This window comes from Erithacus rubecula, assembly GCF_903797595.1.
Source record: "Erithacus rubecula genome assembly, chromosome: 3".
Lineage (NCBI taxonomy): Eukaryota > Metazoa > Chordata > Aves > Passeriformes > Muscicapidae > Erithacus > Erithacus rubecula.
Window position 1 is genome coordinate 30,326,545 of NC_136689.1, and position 17,952 is coordinate 30,344,496.

The 17,952-nt window shown below is 40.7% G+C and overlaps 1 protein-coding gene across 1 annotated transcript in view; it reads right to left on the reverse strand.

Moving 5' to 3' along the window:
- AHR (aryl hydrocarbon receptor) overlaps positions 1-15,886 on the reverse strand; it is a 62,024-nt gene extending 46,138 nt beyond the window's left edge. The window contains exons 1-2 of the mRNA XM_079302119.1: positions 15,372-15,886; positions 7,584-7,771 (exon numbers count right to left, since the gene is read on the reverse strand). Of these exons, the coding sequence (XP_079158245.1) occupies positions 7,584-7,771; positions 15,372-15,427 (244 nt within the window). The 5' untranslated portion in view covers positions 15,428-15,886. The remainder of the gene's footprint in view (positions 1-7,583; positions 7,772-15,371) is intronic.
- Between the last annotated feature and the right edge of the window lie 2,066 nt (positions 15,887-17,952).

A 17,952-nucleotide genomic window follows, 5' to 3' on the forward strand; every position in this document is an offset into this window, starting at 1 on the left:
GATCAACTACAAACCACTCAATTAAGTAACTGATCATCAGACCTATTAATAGACTTCGCCTGTCTGCAAAGTTCCCATTAACTAGGTCAAGAAAGCATATTAATAAAAGCCTTCAGTATAAATGTGCTGTATGAGTTTTGTTCTAGGCATGTCTCTTATTGTTTAGTAAAAGTAAATCAAACAACAAATGGTATAAGCAAGGAAGAAACTGGGGGCTAACCTTATTTTTTCCTCCAAATAAGTAAAATCTACATCTACAGCATATTTAAAAATATGGCATAAAGAAAATAATCAATAAAGGAAATATATCATCCTTCAGCTTTGTAGCTCAGATGGAGACATCAAGAGGAAAAAGGGAATTGACTCCCAAAACTAGTATCTTCTGGTGGCCCACTGGAACTGTACTGCTGAAGATGTGACAACAGAATTTGATGAGGAAGTCAGACTATTTGACCAGTCAGGCAGTGGAGTTACTCCAGTAATCCCTACTTCATGCAATCAGTTAGAATTTGTCTTGGAGGGGCCAAGTATGTATATATTTCAGCTTATTAGATGTTATACCATGCCATGAATAAAGTGTGCAGTACTGTGCAATTCAAAAGGCACATGGGTTGAATTTCAAGAGGCAATTATTCAGTGGAAAAAAAATGAGCATCTCTGTTCAATTAAAAACAGAGTTTAGCATGCATCACTAAGGGCAACTAATTCCTATTTGTAGGTCCCCTTTAATGCTCGCAGCTGGCAGGCAGCAAACCTACATTTTCTTAAGGCAGTTTCAGATAACTATTAATTCTAGTTCTTACAGTTTACTTCATTTAATTTTCTAGAATAACCATGTTAAGTTTTATCATTAACATAACACCTTGTTAAACATACAGACTGGACACAGCCCTGATGTGTAGGAACTCCCTACAAAGGAGACTTTTCCCAGGAAACATTTATCAATACATTACCTGAAACTTTGAAGAGCGCATTTGAAGTAATTTTTTTAACCTCTTTTTGAAGAGGTAACTAATAAATTAAACAATTACAATGATCAAGCTCTGGTAAATGCAATTAGCTTCTAGTTACCTAGCTGGATCTCCAAGACAATTCACAAAGCAATCATTCTTTAAGTAAGTAGTTTATCAAAGTATGTACACAGCAGAAGCTGTTCTAACCGAGGTGAAGTTTTTGTTTATTCAGGAAAAACAAACAGTGTTATAACTGGCTAGAACTGAAAACATCTACAGAGTTCAATCACACATGCCTTATTTCCTGTTTGACTTTATCTGTATTCTGATAAGGAAAAACTAGGGCATTTCTCCCATTGGCAAGCAGACAGAGGAGGAAAACTGCTGAGTCACAAACAGCACAGACAGCAGCAAAAACTATTCCAGTATTAGTGGATTATTTGTACACATTTTTAATGTGTACTCATACTGAAGCCTTAAATAACTAGGACATATTTCTAAGGTCATAGTCAAGCAAACCATCCTTCTACAAATTCAGATGGATGATTCATGAAGCCCATGGGAGACAGATGTTGAGAGCCGAGTGCAATCTCTAGTTTTAATTCTCCACTCAAACTGCCATTAGAGGAGGGAGCAATAGTTGTGGTAATTTGTATAACAAAAACAAAAAGCTCCAAATTGTATTATCTTCAGGTGCTACATACAGGAATAGCATTATCAAAGATTACAAGACTTGGAATACACAAGACCAGAAGCAGTGGTATTTCCTGAAGCTAGACTTTTTATCTTGCTACCTGTTCTAGGTTTGAATGTCATATAACAGTCTCAATCTCCAGAACACTGATGTTGGAACAGGATAAATTATATTTTAGGCTCTGATCTTGCAAACAAGAGCCAGGAATCCAGAGCAAAGCCAGAACAGTATAAATGAATCTCTCTATCAACAAGGCCTACAGAGAAAAAACAAATGCTCTGCATACTGGGACAGAGTTTTTCAAGAAATTTTACAAGAGCTTTTTGGAACATAAGAGGCTTCTACACTGACTTTTCACATGCCTTTGATTAAATAATGTACATAAGGCAGAGAGGAAGAGATAACCTTTCATTTCTCTTCCTTGCAAAGGGAGTTCTAACAATGATTAACATCAATCACCGAAATACCAGAATGCAACAGGAAAAGAAAATCCAAAGAACACATTAACTGTTAGTGTTTGTACCTGGTTTTTCCTCCTATACTACAAATACATAAACATTAAGTTCTTATTTTGTTATATAAACTGCATTTTCAATTTTAGATGTTTGGTTTGGGTTATATTAAATTGCATCAATCCATGGGGGTATAGAGCTGCCCAGCTGCATCAGATGCTTAGTGACACAGCACTCCAAAAAATAAAAGCTAAGATTGTAAAAACATACACATTTTGAGATTTAGAGTGATGTCACAGCTACATGGCTCTAATCATCATTTTTGAAGACCAGAATTTAGGGCTGCAAAGCTTAAATCCCTACTTATCGTCTGTTACGTAAAATACAGGCTAAAATAGTCTGCAGCAGACAGTCCCAAATGGTCAGTGTGAATCTCAGGGGATTGGGGGCAAGGGGGGAGGTTTGGAGAAAAACAAAAAAACAAACAAAAAAAAAAAAAGAGAGAGATAAGCAGTGAAGGAACAAGCATTCAAATAACTTGAATGGTATAGCAGTCTGATACTGAAATAATTAAACAATTCCAAGGTTTGCACTTTGCATTAATTATGGATTTGGGCTGGGGGAAGACAGTACAAAAGGAAACAGAGTTGGTTTGTTTGGGTTGCGGTTTTTTGCCCCCAACTATTTTCTTTCCTTCAACTCCCAGACAAGATTCAAAGAATTTAATTCCAAACTGTGAAAATTAATTCATGTGCATGGTATAAAATACCAGATACAGAAAAGGTAATTAGAGAACATCCAAACTATGGGGTGTTTTCTACCTTGGGTGTAGAAAAACAGCTCAAGGCAGTCATGAATCAAGTATTACTAGCCAGGCCCACTAGAAGCTGCTGGCAACAACAAATTTCTATGCAGCATTGAAATAAACAAAAGCAATAAGTGAAGCCACTGCTCTGCAGGGCTTTAGCTTTTCCAGGTGTAGAGGTCAAGTATCTATGTGTGAAGCAAAAGGAGCAGGGAAATGAGGTAACATGAAAGGGACATGACGTTTTCAAAAAATGAGGAAACCTTCATGAGACAGGCACAGCAAGCAAAGATGGTAACTGTCTAAAATAAAAGCAAGTCAGCACAGAGCTACTACTGCTACTGTATTATCCTGCTCTTACTGGGCTGTGTTTTAATAACTTTTATACTTTCAGGTTTCTGTTCCAGATTGCCACCTGACACTTGGCAGAAAGGCAATCTGTATCTGCTAGACTGGAAATATGGTGCTGCCCTTCTCAGCGGGACAGAATAAATACATTGTCTTCTACTTTGCCTGTCATTCCCATTTCTGCATCTTAGCCATACTCTCCAGAACAGGAACCACATGCAGTCTATTCTCTCCAGCACACAGTATGATAGAACAGTGGGCATGACAGGAAAAATACATTATCAAAAAAATATATTTTATGTGATGACAATGGCTGCACTGCAAATTTAAGCCATACGATGCCAAGGAATGTGTGTTAATTATATTACAAAGTTAAAGAATAAAGGCAATGCAAACTTAGTGGAAAAAAAAATCTTAATTATTTTGTTATTGCTCTGCTTGCCAGAATCACTAGCATCCCACATAAGAAACCAATTCTAAACTAATTTTGAGCGGAAACTTTCTTCTATAAATGCAGAATACTGCCCAATAAGCAAGAGGGGGAAAAAGCCCACATACTTTAAACCACAGGAATTCTTAGTGAAATGGATGAAAGGACAATTAATAAGCAACATGTTGAATTTTGTTTCTAATGTATTGATACACACACATAGCACAGCTACTTCATTTTATATTCTACAAGCCTCTCCTTTATTCTCAGTACACCTTTAAAAAGAAAAACCATGCCTCTAACGTTAAAAAAAGTGATCAGTCATACAAACTCTACTTTTAACCCTTTAATCTGTTTCACCAAAATCCCAAGAAGAACAATTAAGAATGCTTTACCACAGTACAGTATTTAAGTGATTATCAATTCATCATATAAAGCTAGAGGCAAAAGGGCTTTTTCCTTCAGTATGCATGGGGAACACAGGCTATGCCTAAATGATTGTCCAGTTGTGCTCCAGATGCTGAGCTCACACTAACCTGCATCCACACAAAGAGCTGTTGTCCCACATTCTACTTTATATTTTTCACTGCTGAATGCACACACGCATGGGCACTTAACAGCAAAATGAACTGAAATAATAGCAAGCAGGACAACACACAGTCTTTGCTGATTGTCAGCAGACACCTGCCTGATTCATCCTAGTCTCTTAAAAATAAAAAGCTTGCCTTAAGCCACTTTCAGAAAGTATCTTACATGCACAAAATAAACACTCCAGCTGTGATTTAAGCCAACCTGCTTGACTTTGAGGACTGCTAATCCACTTCAGTACAGCAGATTTAAAGTGCACAGCTGAAAAGTGACACCACCCTAAAACACTTTTTAGCTTTGAATCGCCACACAAGACTTTATACAGAAACAGACTTGAGACTCACTATTTTAATCCACTTCTACAATTTCCTTCTTGAGTCAAGGTCAAATCTGTACATATAAAAGTATGCCAGAGTGCCTGACATGAGCATACAGAAAGCCTGTTGACATAATGTGGACCTGAGACTGACCAGATCACACTAAACTATAGTGTATGTTTAAGGTCATTTAGCAGCACAGTAACCTCATTTAAAAAAAAAAATACAAATCAACTGCTTAACAGAATACAATCACTAACATCAAGATCCTTTGAGGCTGTGGAAGAGTAAAATGCATACAGCTATTTCTCACAATCTGAAATATGGCAAGCATGCAGAGGTCTACCATATTTTAGTAGACACTACAGAAAAAACTCACTTGTCTCTGGCTCCAGAGAACATTCTGTACCACTCCACCATCTTAATAACTAGGGTCAAGTGAAGGTGTTCTTTGTGGTGTTCTTTTATTATGCATATATATGTATATATATGTAAATACACACACATTCATACACATAAAATAGATACATACACATACATATAAAATATATATACACACATAGATATATATGTATACACACACACTTAGCTTTTAAGTAACACCAAAAAACCATTTAAGTGAGACACATTTATTCAAATTCATGTAACTTTTTGAGATCTCTTACAAACATTTCTTTTTCTTCCCCCAGACTTCCGCCTTCAGAACACAGCCATTCACTCTAGATTATTTAAACTTGGAAAAATGCAAGTGTTTTCTTTGAAAAAAATATCCATTGTTACAGCAAAAACTCGGGTTTCCTTTCAAGCACGATCATATGATTGCGCGTTTATATTTTACTTTCCGCAGGAATTTACACACCCCCCATTTGCATCCTGTTATTCATTCGGCGTTTCCCTTTACTTCAGCATGCTGTGTTAATAAAGTGGAGCCTTGGCTCGGTCTAGGCACTCAAGGTGACAATCAGTGCTCCCTCTTAGATTTATTCCACAGGGTTTTCTGCATATATCCAACTACACAAAACACTCATTCTGAAAAGCACTGCATAGACAGAGCATGAAAATCAAACTTAAGGCTTTGGGGGTTTTTTTTGCTAATTCTGTTCTTCAAAGTACTAATTTTCCTTTTGGAAGGTGAATTTTACTGAAATACATTCCATGTTATTTAAGACAACTAAAATAGTATAAAGATCTCATTTTCACTCTTCTGTCTGTCAATCAGATGCTAGTCTTTAAATACCTTCAGATGGAGACTGATACTAACCTGATTTGTAATCCTACAACACAAAGGCCTGAAAAGAAGTAGCAAAAATACCTTTTCTGCTCATAGAGCCTATTAAAGACAACTTGTACTGAAGGTATCAATTCTTTTTTTTCCCTGTAGAGAAATCATAGTCTTAAACTTTATTTCAGGACCTTCAACTGCAAACTGAGGGGAAGAGGCAGGAAGAATAAAAATCAAGCAGTTCATTGCAGGAGAAGTTGAGATGAGAAATTAAGATTTGCTATTATCACTCCATCCCAAGTAAGACAAAAACTTGCAATCTTGGAATTATTTCAGAAAACATAATTAAAACAAAAGACATTTAATTTAGGCTAGAACTTCAATTCACCAAGAGAACACAGACAAGCAAAATAATTTCTTTTAGAGCATTCTACCTGAGATAACACTTTGCAAAGATTTTCATGAAACGAAGGTGCCAAGAGAATTCTCATTTGATGGGAGGAAATATTTGCACTTGCAAAAAGCACTGCTGGAAATATTTGGCCAACTCTAGTCTTAGAGCTTAGACTTCACACTAAGAATTGTCCTGAACAAGCACAGAAATCAAGACACTGATATATTCTTCAAGCCATAAAACAGAGTAGAAATTCATAAGCACTAATAAACCAAAGCCAGTTGACACAAAAAATGAAAATAAACACTCTGTATTCCTGCAGGAAAAAGTGGAACTATTTTAGACAGGTTTCTTGAATCCTTTCATCCGTGTTTTGGAGGCTGTGACAAACTTAAACTGATGAGGACAGAGGTTATTTTAATGTTGAAGAAAGTTTAAAAACAACTTGAAATTTGTATTAACTCCACTGCAATCAAGATTCTTTAGCTACAGCTGATTAATAAGATTTCATCTTCAATATAATAACTGTAAAATCTCAGTGATTGATAAAAGCAATAGACAATTCATTAAATAGAAACTCCTTGCCTTATTCCTGCAATGAACAGGATCAGACTATTCCTACCTTAGAAGAAACTGGCAGGAAGCCAGCCAGTGCATCTCACTTTACAGAGCAGCTCAGGTAGAGAAGGAGAGAGAGGGACAGGACTCCTTGGTCAGCTGGGAGGTGACCAAGGACACTCTTGTGACCCCATGACTACTCTGAGTGCTGCTGTACTACCCTTGCCAGGACTGGGGTCAGCACACACCTGCCCACGTAAGTGGAGAACCTTAGCTGTCGTTTTAATGCCTCACGTCCTGCATTAATCAGGGTTTGGACATAGGAAAGATTTTGTCTCTATTCTTTACAAGTCACCTTTGTAATAAACTGTAGGAAGGGGCACTATCAATTACTTCATATCAAAGCAAAGTAATTTTTGATGCATCATTAAGCAAAATACAGCTGGATGGAAGTCATATGACATATTTTGAAACAGTAATAGTTTTACTAAGGCAATTTTCAGAGGGGGAAAAGAGAAATCTCTTGGGTATCTTTGACAGTCCGATGAAAAGGATTGGAGGACTCATTAAGGGCAGTATTACTTCCAAATGCAAAGCTTTGGATGACTGGTGACCTAAGTGAAATGTAAGTAGTTACATTTGGTTTCAAGAAAGTGGAAAGCTTACTTTACACAGTTACATTGTATATATTCACAAAACTGGCGGTTCCATTAAAACACAGATAAATGTAACAGTTTTAAGTACTTAAACAGCTGAAATCAACACACAGTATAAACTGAATTTTACGAGCAGTTCAAACCCAAATAAATTCCCAATGCTTACCATCAAAAAAACTTTTAGCTCTCAGGTAACTGACGCTAAGCCTAAGCACAGACAGCTTATCCAATTTGGCGATGACATCTTGGGGGAAAGGCAGCAGGCTGGCCAAGCGGTCCAGCTCGGCGTTCAGGCGGTCCCTGTGCCTCTTGGATGGATTGGACTTGGCTCCTTCAGCTGGGGACGGCTTCACGCTGTGGCAGAAAAGCAAACACACTGTAAATGCCAGCTCCTTCCCAAAATGAAGGCAAATATTTGCCATGCCTAGCATGTATTGTCTCAAATAACAACCAAAATGTTTTCCCAAGTGACTTCGTTTCCCATTGGGAAAAAAAAACCCCAACATCTAAAATGGCCTAATCTCCCCTCCAACACACACTTTGTTAAATGAAGCAGTTTGAGCTACAATATCTATCTGAACTTTCTAATGAACATTTGAAACTTCTGAGATTCAGCAATTTTTACAAAAAGTTTCCTATGTTTTCAGTCAAATGTCACTTGAATTCTTCCAAATGTTAGTATTCCAAATACGCCAATAACTTTTAGTAATATTTGTGTACAAAAAAAAAAAAAAAAGTAAAGAAAGTACACGTTTTCACTTCAATAATAATTTTTCACAGATGTCCTTAATTTCTATCACTTTGGAATAGGCTAGTATTAATTGAATACAATGAAAATTTCTAGAAACTTGCTAGGCATGCAAAACTGTACTGAAAACCATGAGATATAGCTCAGTCAGCATGTAAAATCATTGCAAGAAACACTACGAACTCATCCTTTAAGTCATCTCTCAGCTGAAGGCATTTCATTTGAGTACAGCATGGCAAAAGCATGCCTTTGTACTGTACAAAGAACAATTTAAAAAGCTTTGTGTTATGAATTACATAATGAAGTTTTTGTAAACTTGCTTTTTTCCATTCATATCCACCCCGAGCTCCAATTCCAGATATTTGGATACTCAGCCCTTCCCAGATACACAAGAGTCTGGGAAAAGGTTTAAACCCCTACTCAGTTAAATTATAACTAGTCATTACAAGCCAATACTGAAACCAAATAATTTATCTGCTTAAGCCATAGTACATTTTATGTTCTTTATTAAAGAGTTTTCTAATTAAAGAATGACTCATTGTCACTTTCCAGTTCTGCAGTTCTACGTGAAATCTACAGCAGTTATCAATTTGTGCAGCTCTCACAGAAATGTTGGTTCTGCAATATGCATCACTCAAAAATATTGAGCAGAAAGACATTCAGCAGCTAATTTCTCCAGTATTTCATTTAGTCTGCTCCCAACTGTCATCCTTGTATCAATTATATGATGAGCAATTGCAAAAGTTCCGACAGTTATTTTTGCCACTGCTTAAAGTAAACCATACAGAAAAGTAATTTCATCTTGTGTTTTCAGTCAAATGAGTACTGATAGAGTTGACTTATTTTTAGCTTGTTTTCACTTTATGTTTCAATTACACCTCTTGTCAGTTTCAATCCAAGCCCTTCTTTTTACAGCCATTGCTTGCCCAATTGCCACTTGTCAAAAACTTGCACTTAAGCCTGGCTGCCTGCTCTCCAGCACTACAACTGCCCTTTTCCACATTAAAGGAGCCTTATGTGGAGCCTGGAAATGTAAAAATGCCATTATGCAAAATGCTGATAACAGATAAATACAATGTATCAGGAGAAATTACTTCCCTGGTGAATAAAGTTAAAACTTGTTTTAAACTTGCTGCAGAGTAAATATTGTGAATTAGTAGTGCTTTAGCCTAAAAACATTTGAAAAGTAAGAAAAACAGTTGAAGAATTAGGAAAATTCTCTCTCTTGGAAAAAAACATAGGCTCATCATTGATGGCAATGGATGTCTATTTGGTTAGATGTGTGCTTCGGTCACAAATCATGACTTTGATACCAGCAGTTCACCACATTCCCAAGTGAAAACTAAACTTTAAATAATTTAGCAAGGTTTTCTTCATATTCTCTTATGCTGGCATAAAAGTAACTTTTACAAGCCATATGATTAGCAAAACTTAAATACAGTCCTGAAAAAATAAAATCGTCAAGGATTAGCAACAACATTAAAAGGTATTTCTTAAAATTTTTATGTATTAAACTGTTTCTAAATGTAGAAACAAAATAATGAATTTCAAACATTAAGCAGGTAACAGTTGTATAACAACCAGTGAACAGCTAACTACTATCAAATCATAGTGGTCTTCTTCTGAAAAGCAGAGGACCCCATAGAAACTATTTAACACACACAAGCTTTATAAAATAAATCAGCACTAAGTAACAGGCTTTTTTATCTTAACAACTGTCCCCTGCTTTGCTTTAAAATTGCATATTGACCAAGTAGTTGAAACTATGTTCAACTTGCATTCATCTCATCAGATTGTCAGTTACATGTGATTGTTTTTCTGCTTTATATTTACTCTCCAAAGATTTCTCTTACTTTTAACTATCTCAAAGCATTTCTGAATACTAAGTTACCAGTTTTTGCATCATAAATCTTGCCGTATTCTCTCCCCCAAATCAAACACCGATTATCCCTAATTTTCCCCTTTGTCACCCAACTAAAATTCATTATATAAAAATGGATTCTTCAGTGATGAAGGGAATAAGGGCAGAAGTGCCAGGGGCATAAACAACAACTCAATCATTTTCCATCCACTTACATAAACCCTCGATGCTAAAGACAGCCCAGTCTCAACACAGAAAATTATCTTCAAGGCAAATTATGTGTTATGTCAAGATTAAATCCATGCAAGTGCTTTATTTAAAGGGAAAAGAAAAAAAAAAAAAAAAAGAGAAAGAAAAAAAAAGGGAACGTATTTAAGCTGATCTTTTCAATCTTAATCTTCTACCTTTCTTAGGAAATCTGAATTCTCTAATCAAAGGCCAGAGGTCTCTGTACACTCGGTGTCTCTAGACTTATCTACAACCCTTGTTACCCAACAACTGCAAGACAAGCAAGAACACAATTTTTGATTTAACAATTTTAAAGGATTTGCCATCACAAAAACAGCTGACTGTTGTTTTCACAGGTCTGCTACAGCGTACTTAATCAGAAGTTTTCACTACACATGCTGATCAATGCACCTTCACAAACATTAACCCCAAATTTTTAAAAACTGCACAATTCCCTGAGCCTTAATTATTAGCAAAAGGTAAATTAAGTTTCAATATTTACATACTCATTTGTATTATTTTAGTGTGAAATTTTAGCAGTTTCTGAGAAAATGCAAAGGGAACACAAGTTTATTTTATTCATAACAACATAAAACACTGGGGAAAAAAGTAGAAAACCCAACAACCAAGCAATGAAAAGTATACCTTAGTAACAAGACTGGAGTGTGAAATGAAATCAGACAATAAAAGAATAATCGAGAAGAACACTAGAGATAGAGCCGTGTTTAAAAAACAGCTAATTTGTTTAAAACCCCTAATTATTAGTTCATCAGTACTATCTTATTGCATAGGAACATAGGACATGAGGAAAAATGTACAAGTCTAACTAATGGATTTAATCTTCTCATTTTTGAATATTTTTCACCTCATATTAAATATGCAATAATTATCTTTTTCTTATGCATCGGATTGCACTCAGTCAAGGCCAGGTATACAAAATCAGTTATGACACTAAACAAGTAATAAAGTCCTAAAAAAAAATAAAATCTTTACTTTAGCAACCAAAAAAATACTTCTCAGCATTTATTTTCCACACTGAATTTACAATTACAGAAAATTCAGCTGATGATTTCTTTGGAAATAACACGTATGAATTACAGATCATCAACCTCTTAAAGTCATTGTCAAGCAATCTTGAAGGTGCAGAGACCCCTTCCAGTGGCTCTCTCAGCAGAGAATGAAACCAGTCAAGATTCAAACTGCTGAAGGGATAAAGTTGTTTTACTAAAAAACCCTCCATCAGTGACATGCTACTCATCTGATGCTCGGCTACTGTTTGTCATCCAGTAGTAAATAGTTCAGGTTGGTTTGGTGCATGAAGGATTCAACCAGAGTGATAGAAACATCCAGAACACCAATCAAGGATGAAAGTTTGACACTCAGTTTTAACATATTTCACAACTTTCTAAGATGACAAGCCAACATTTATTGGAAAAAGGAAACAAAAAATTATGTTCCTGTCTACTGACTATGTTACTTATATATGCATACCTCCATTTGCTGCAGATTCTCTTTTTAGAAAGTATTATTTTGCAAGAAACATCAACCAAAACCAACCAATTAAAAAAACATAATAAAATAAGTGACTTTTAAGAAGCAGTCCATGTAACACAAAGCTACCCCAAGACTGACAAATATATTTGTAAGAAGTTTACTTTATGTAAGACAACAGTCTTACTGCCTCCACTTCAAATAAGAGGTGCAAACTGCTTTGTAGCAGATAAAGCTTCACACAAAGGAATATTTCAATGATTATTTTTCTTTTCTGATAAACTTCCTTTTTGAAAGCTTATTCTGGCACTTTTTATTTGTTTGCCTTGAATGGAAACATAAATAGTTCCAATTTTTTAAATAGTCTCTGCTCTGCTTTCTAACATTACTAGGACTACTCATCACTAAAGATCAGTCAAAACTCTGGAGTACTTAATGTGACAAATACATTTAAGATGACAAAGAAGAAAACCCTATTGTATTTTTTTTTAAATTTAGTCTACAACATAAACAAATTATTATGCTTTTTTTCTCTGCATAGCACAAAACATTTAGAACTCCACACCCCATTCCTTGTCTATTACATTTATCCAGTTATACAAAACAATTCCTATCCAAATACTGAATAAAAGAAAAACAAACCAAATCAGCAGTAGTAGGCAGAAAGACATAAAAACTGCAAGTTGGAGCTGTAGTTATGTAATACCTCTCATCTCACGTTAGAATCTATCTGCAGTAAATCCCCCTTCCATTAAACTTGCATTTTTTTCCCCTCCAACTACAATGCTACTTTATCAGTTTCCTTAAGAATCACTCGAAAAAAAGAAGTTGCAGGCTTGGGGAAAAAGACAAAAGCAGAAAGCAGGGGCCACACATTGGTCCCCAAGCCTCAGTGGGGAGTGAAACATCCCCCAGCCTTGCTGCCACCAGGGGGACTCACAGGGTTTAAACCTCAGAGAGGGAGGAAATTGAAAGACTCCAAGGTATTGAGAAAGTGATTTCTGTAGTATATTACCAGCAATTGCAGTGCAAATGTTTAGCATCTTTTTTTCTCTTCCCTTACATGACAAGAAAATAAGATGAATTTCAGGAACAATTACCTATTATGTTCCCCTGCAATTGCTTTGCTTTTTCAGCTGCAATACTGTAACTCCCAGCTGAATCAAAAAAGCACATTTCAACACTTGGCACACTCAGACAACAGCCTGTAATTCCCTCTCAAATTCAGTTCTTTACAGAGCACATAGTAAAAAGGGCAAGTAGTAAGGAGGAAGTTTCTTAAATTGTTCTAGAGTTATGACCATGGCTTTCATGAGTTATTTGTACCTGAAACAAGAAGTATTTCTTCTGTTTTATTTTTTTCCCATGGCAACTATGGCATTATATTTAGACTTTCTTCCATTTCTATAGGCTGTCTACAAAGATTACTAATCATTATGCTCCATTAAGAGGTACACGTATATGGCAAACAAAACAACAGAGCTATCAACAGATATAATCTCTTCTACAAAAGATACTAGTTCCAGTAATGCATCACCTCTACCTTTTCTTCTTTTTCTTTTTTTTTTTTTTCTGAATAATTGTGAATTCTACTGAGGGGAGAAAAAATTGAATTCAAACAATTTAAAATGACAGTAGTGCCAAACCTTTATTAGCCAGTACCAAGCACATCTTTCCTCTCTGCTGCAATCAGTTCAAGTTTATTGCCTGTCTCACTTTTTTTGGCCTAAAGGTGCGGTCTGTAAGTGGTTATGTGAGAAATCAGAGCCCTATGACCTACTAGCAATGTTCTCCAATGCTGGCTCTACAGAAGCAGCAACCAGAGAGAATAAAGTATTTTGAGACAGACCAAAACACATGAACATGGTAAACGTGTTAAAAGCAAGATAAACATCATACATAAAAATAATTTCCAGTAACCCTAGCAAGGTGGGTTAATAATCAGCCTCCACTTCAATTGCAGGTGAACAAACTGTTTCAATATCAATACTTTTATTCTGAGAAGAAACTTCTCCCTCTGATCCTAAGGCAAAGTCCCTCAATAGATAAATAGTTCCCATTAGTAATAAACCTTCAAGTTCAACTAATCACAGCAGTTCAGACAACTTACGTAACAAGAAGATACAGGGAAAAGGATTACTGACATAGACACTACAGTAAGGTAAAACAAAAAGGTCTCACATCCTCTAGCCAAAGCTAACCAAAATTTAATAATAAGCTAAATATCCAGTGAACTTACCAGCAAGGCAGAACACCTCACCCTTTCACAATCAGAACCACTTGCCTTTAGCTATTAGTAGGCTACAAATGCCACCAATACATTTCATTTCCTCATGAGGAAACACAGATTTTATTCTTAAAAATAAAAATCTACAGTGTGAATTTAATTAAGTACCTCTATATTTTTATTTGGAAATGAATGATCAAAAAGCAGGCACTGGTCTTTTTCTAATTAATGCATTTTCTAATAGGGGAGTTTTATATATATATATACACATATATATAAACATATATGTGTATATATATACACACATACCCACATTTTTAGACATTTTTTTTTTTAATTTGTGGGGTAAAAATCCCAAGCTACATTCATTCTAACAACTCTAACCACAAAGAAGCAAGTAGTCAATCTAATTCCCTTCACCCCAAGACCAAGTTGTCTGCTGTAAATCTAAAAACACATAATTCACAATACGATTTCATCAAATATTTTTCATTCTCTCCTTTAATGCTTTTTTAGCCCTTGTAGTTATTTTACATCTACAGAAGTAGCCCACAGAAAATGCACGGGGATTTTTGAGCTTTACTTATTTTTCTTGCAACTCAGTAGTTTACCTTTGCTACTTTTCATGACCTATAGATTCTCGAGTTTCAGTTGAAAGTGCAAGTTAAGCATCTCATCTAGCCCAAAAATTCCCCTCTCATGAGAGCAACGCTTTAGTGTAGCATATAAAACCTAGGATGCAAACCTAAAACAGGTGCATCATTCAAAATTACTTTGGCACTAAGCTGCTCCCAAGTTTCAAACATATAAATTAATAAACAAAAAGCCACCATATAGCCAGGGTTTCTTGGGTTTTTTTTTTTTTTTCCCCTTTCGACTGGTCTACAGCACTTGGGCTTCTTTGGCTCCGCGCAAACAAACGCATCCCATGCGGTACCGGAGGATTCAAGAGGAGGTTCAAGCCGGGGGGTTCAGGCCCTGAACGGTTCCCACCGGCCAAGCGTTTCCCTATTCCAGCCCCGCGCTCCCGCAGACACCTGAGCGGAGCGGAGCGCGGCACCCCCAGCGCGGCGGGGCGAGCGCAGCCCCGTCACCTCAGATGCCTCCCAATCTAGGTCAGCCGGCTGCGCCGCGCTGCCGGCACCGCTCCCTCCTTCCACCGACCCTCCGCGCCCCGACACTCCCTTCTTTCCTTTGGGGGTGGGTGGGGGGAAAAGCCCTAGAAGCAGCAGGAATCCCGCCGGCACCCCGAAGCAGCGGCACTCCCGGCTGCGCTCCGCCGCCCCAGCCGGGCCCCCGCGGCGCGGCGCGGTGCGCGGCAGGACGGCGCGCCCCCGGGAGCCCGCCGCTCGCTCTCCCCTCCGTGCCTCGCCCCCCGCCCGCCCGCGGCGCCGCTTACATTTTCTGCACAGGTTTCCGCCGCTTGCGACTGGCGTAGGTGACATTGGGGTTCATCCTGCCGCGGGCGCCGCCGGCCGGGGGCCGCCGCCCCTCCCGCCCGCCTCGCCCCGGCTGCCGGGAGCGGGCGAGCCCCACCGGCGCCGCAGCTCTCGCCTCGCTCCGCCCGCGGCCCCGCTCCCGCTGCCCGCGGCCGCCCGGAGCTCCTCGCTCGCTCGCAGTGGCGGCGGCGCCTTCCCCGGGCGGGCGAGGACGGGAGGCGGAGGCGCTGCGGGGCGGGTTCCCAGGTGATCGGCGGCGGCTACACCCACTCGCCGCCCCCGGAGGGCACAGGTATGGGGGCGGTCGGGGCTTTCCAGCGCCGCGTCTCCCCGCCGAGGCGACGCCGTCTCCCCGTCGGCTCCTCTGCGGCGGTGGGAGGGTGCGCGGCGGGCTCTGCACCCCGGCGCGGCCGCCGTCTGCTGGCCGAGCGCCTGTCAGAGTGCGCGGCGCCGGGACCGCCCCGCAGCGCCCGGCCCGGCCCCGCGCCCGCTCCCGGCCGCGGCCCGCCCCGCCCGGCTGACAGCCGCACCGCCCCTCGCCGGGCAGGCCCCTCGCGGCGGCGGGCGGAGGGAGCCGGGCCGGCCGCGCCGCCATGTTGGGAAGGTCACGCCGGGAGAGGGAGGACGGGCACGGCGGGAGCGCTCCGGGATGGGCACGGGCACGGGATGGGGATGGGGATGGGGATGGGGAGACGGAAAAACCCCGACCCTCTGGTGCCCGGGGTGTGATGCGAGCGGGGCTCCGCGGCCAGTGAGAAGGAAGGTCAGCTCCGAGCGCTCATGTAGCCCGAATAGCAGAAAACAATCGTAAGGAGGAAAAAAAGAATCACGGCGTTCAGGTTGAAAGATAAATGACACCAGCTCAGTGGCACAGTGAGGTCCGTGTCTGTCACTCCCCCTCCCCGGTTCCCCCCGCTGACACCGTCACAGCCGCAGGTCTCCCCAGCAGAAGAACCCAAAATAGCGCGCAACTGCCCAAAATAGGGGGTTATTGGGGGAGAAGCGGAAAGGCACCGGGCTCCACCGAGGACAAGGACAGCAGGACACCTGGGGACAGAGCGGGAATCACTGGGGCAAGGTTGCCGCTCGCCAAGCACCGGCAGGACCGGCGGGTCTCAGTGACCGAGGTCGCGGCTCCTGTCTCATTAGTGATGAATCTCTCAGATATTGCGCTGACGTTTTCGGCTAAACACTTGTTTCAAATGAAAGGAGCTGCATGGGAAAGTTACTGCCCCAATACTGACTAGTAAAACCTTCCGAGGGGAGCCCCGGTGCTGCTGTGACCCGCCGTCGCTTCCCCCGCCCGTTCTCTCCCTTCGGTCCCTTTCGCCGCCGCTGCCGCAAGCATCAGAGCTCTTCCCTCTCCTGAAATAACCGCAATAAATTTTGTCTCAGCGCTAAACTTGAGAGCCCGGGATCGCCCTGTGTAAACACGGGTTGTTCGCGGTCACGGCTGAGACGAGAGTCTGGAAGAGCAGCACCCTTTCCCCCTTTCCGACGGACCCGCTCCCCATGGGGACGACCCTGCCCCGACCGCAGCTGCAGGCTCGGCCCCGGCCCCGCGGTGCGGTCCCCCCGGGCAGTGTGTCCGTGGCAGTGTGTCCGGGACACTGTGGCCAGTGGCAGTGTGTCCGTGGCAGTGTGTCCGTGGCAGTGTGTCCGTGGCAGTATGGCCAGTGACAGTGTGTCCGTGACAGTGTGGCCAGTGACAGTGTGTCCGTGACACTGTGGCCAGTGACAGTGTGTCCGTGGCAGTGTGTCCGTGGCAGTGTGTCGTGGCAGTGTGTCCGTGGCAGTATGGCCAGTGACAGTGTGGCCAGTGGCAGTATGGCCAGTGACAGTATGGCCAGTGACAGTGTGGCCGTGGCAGTGTGTCCGTGGCAGTGTGGTCGGGGCACTGTGGCCGTGGTGCTGCTCTGGCTCGCCCCTTCCTTGGCTGCTTGCTGGAGCCCCGGGTTCACGGGCGTTCCTGCTCCGCCCTGCCGACAGAGGAGTCAGCGCTGGTCCCGGTGTTTCCGCACGCTTTCGGTCCCGCGGGATCCCTTCGGGTCGGGCCGTGCCCCTCCGGGTCCCTCCGCTGTCCTTAGCCGAGGCCAAGTTACTGGAGCCACAATAGGCAGATAAAGTTAATTTGACTAAACCTTAACGATGCTAGGTGGACTTGTCAAATGCCAGGGGTTTGTCAAATGATGTTTTGAAAAATTAACTCTTCAGAATACAACAGTTTTGAAGATATATAGTGGGAGGACCCTGCATCTTATGAGGTCAATGCTTTGCAGTCACAGTCCTGCCAACTTTCTTATCTAACATTTTTGCAGAGGATGCCAACTTTTTGGTAGTTTTTTTCCTCTGTCTCTTTCCTCCTCACTCTCATCTCTCTTCATAAGATCATACCAGCAACCTAGAAAAAAACAAGTGGATAATACTGTATGTGTCTTACTTCCTTCTCTTTCCCTGCCCCATTCTTCTTTTAATTTTATTGCTGAAACTGGAAATTCATGGACTTTCTTCGCTCCAAACATATCCATCTATGGAAGCACT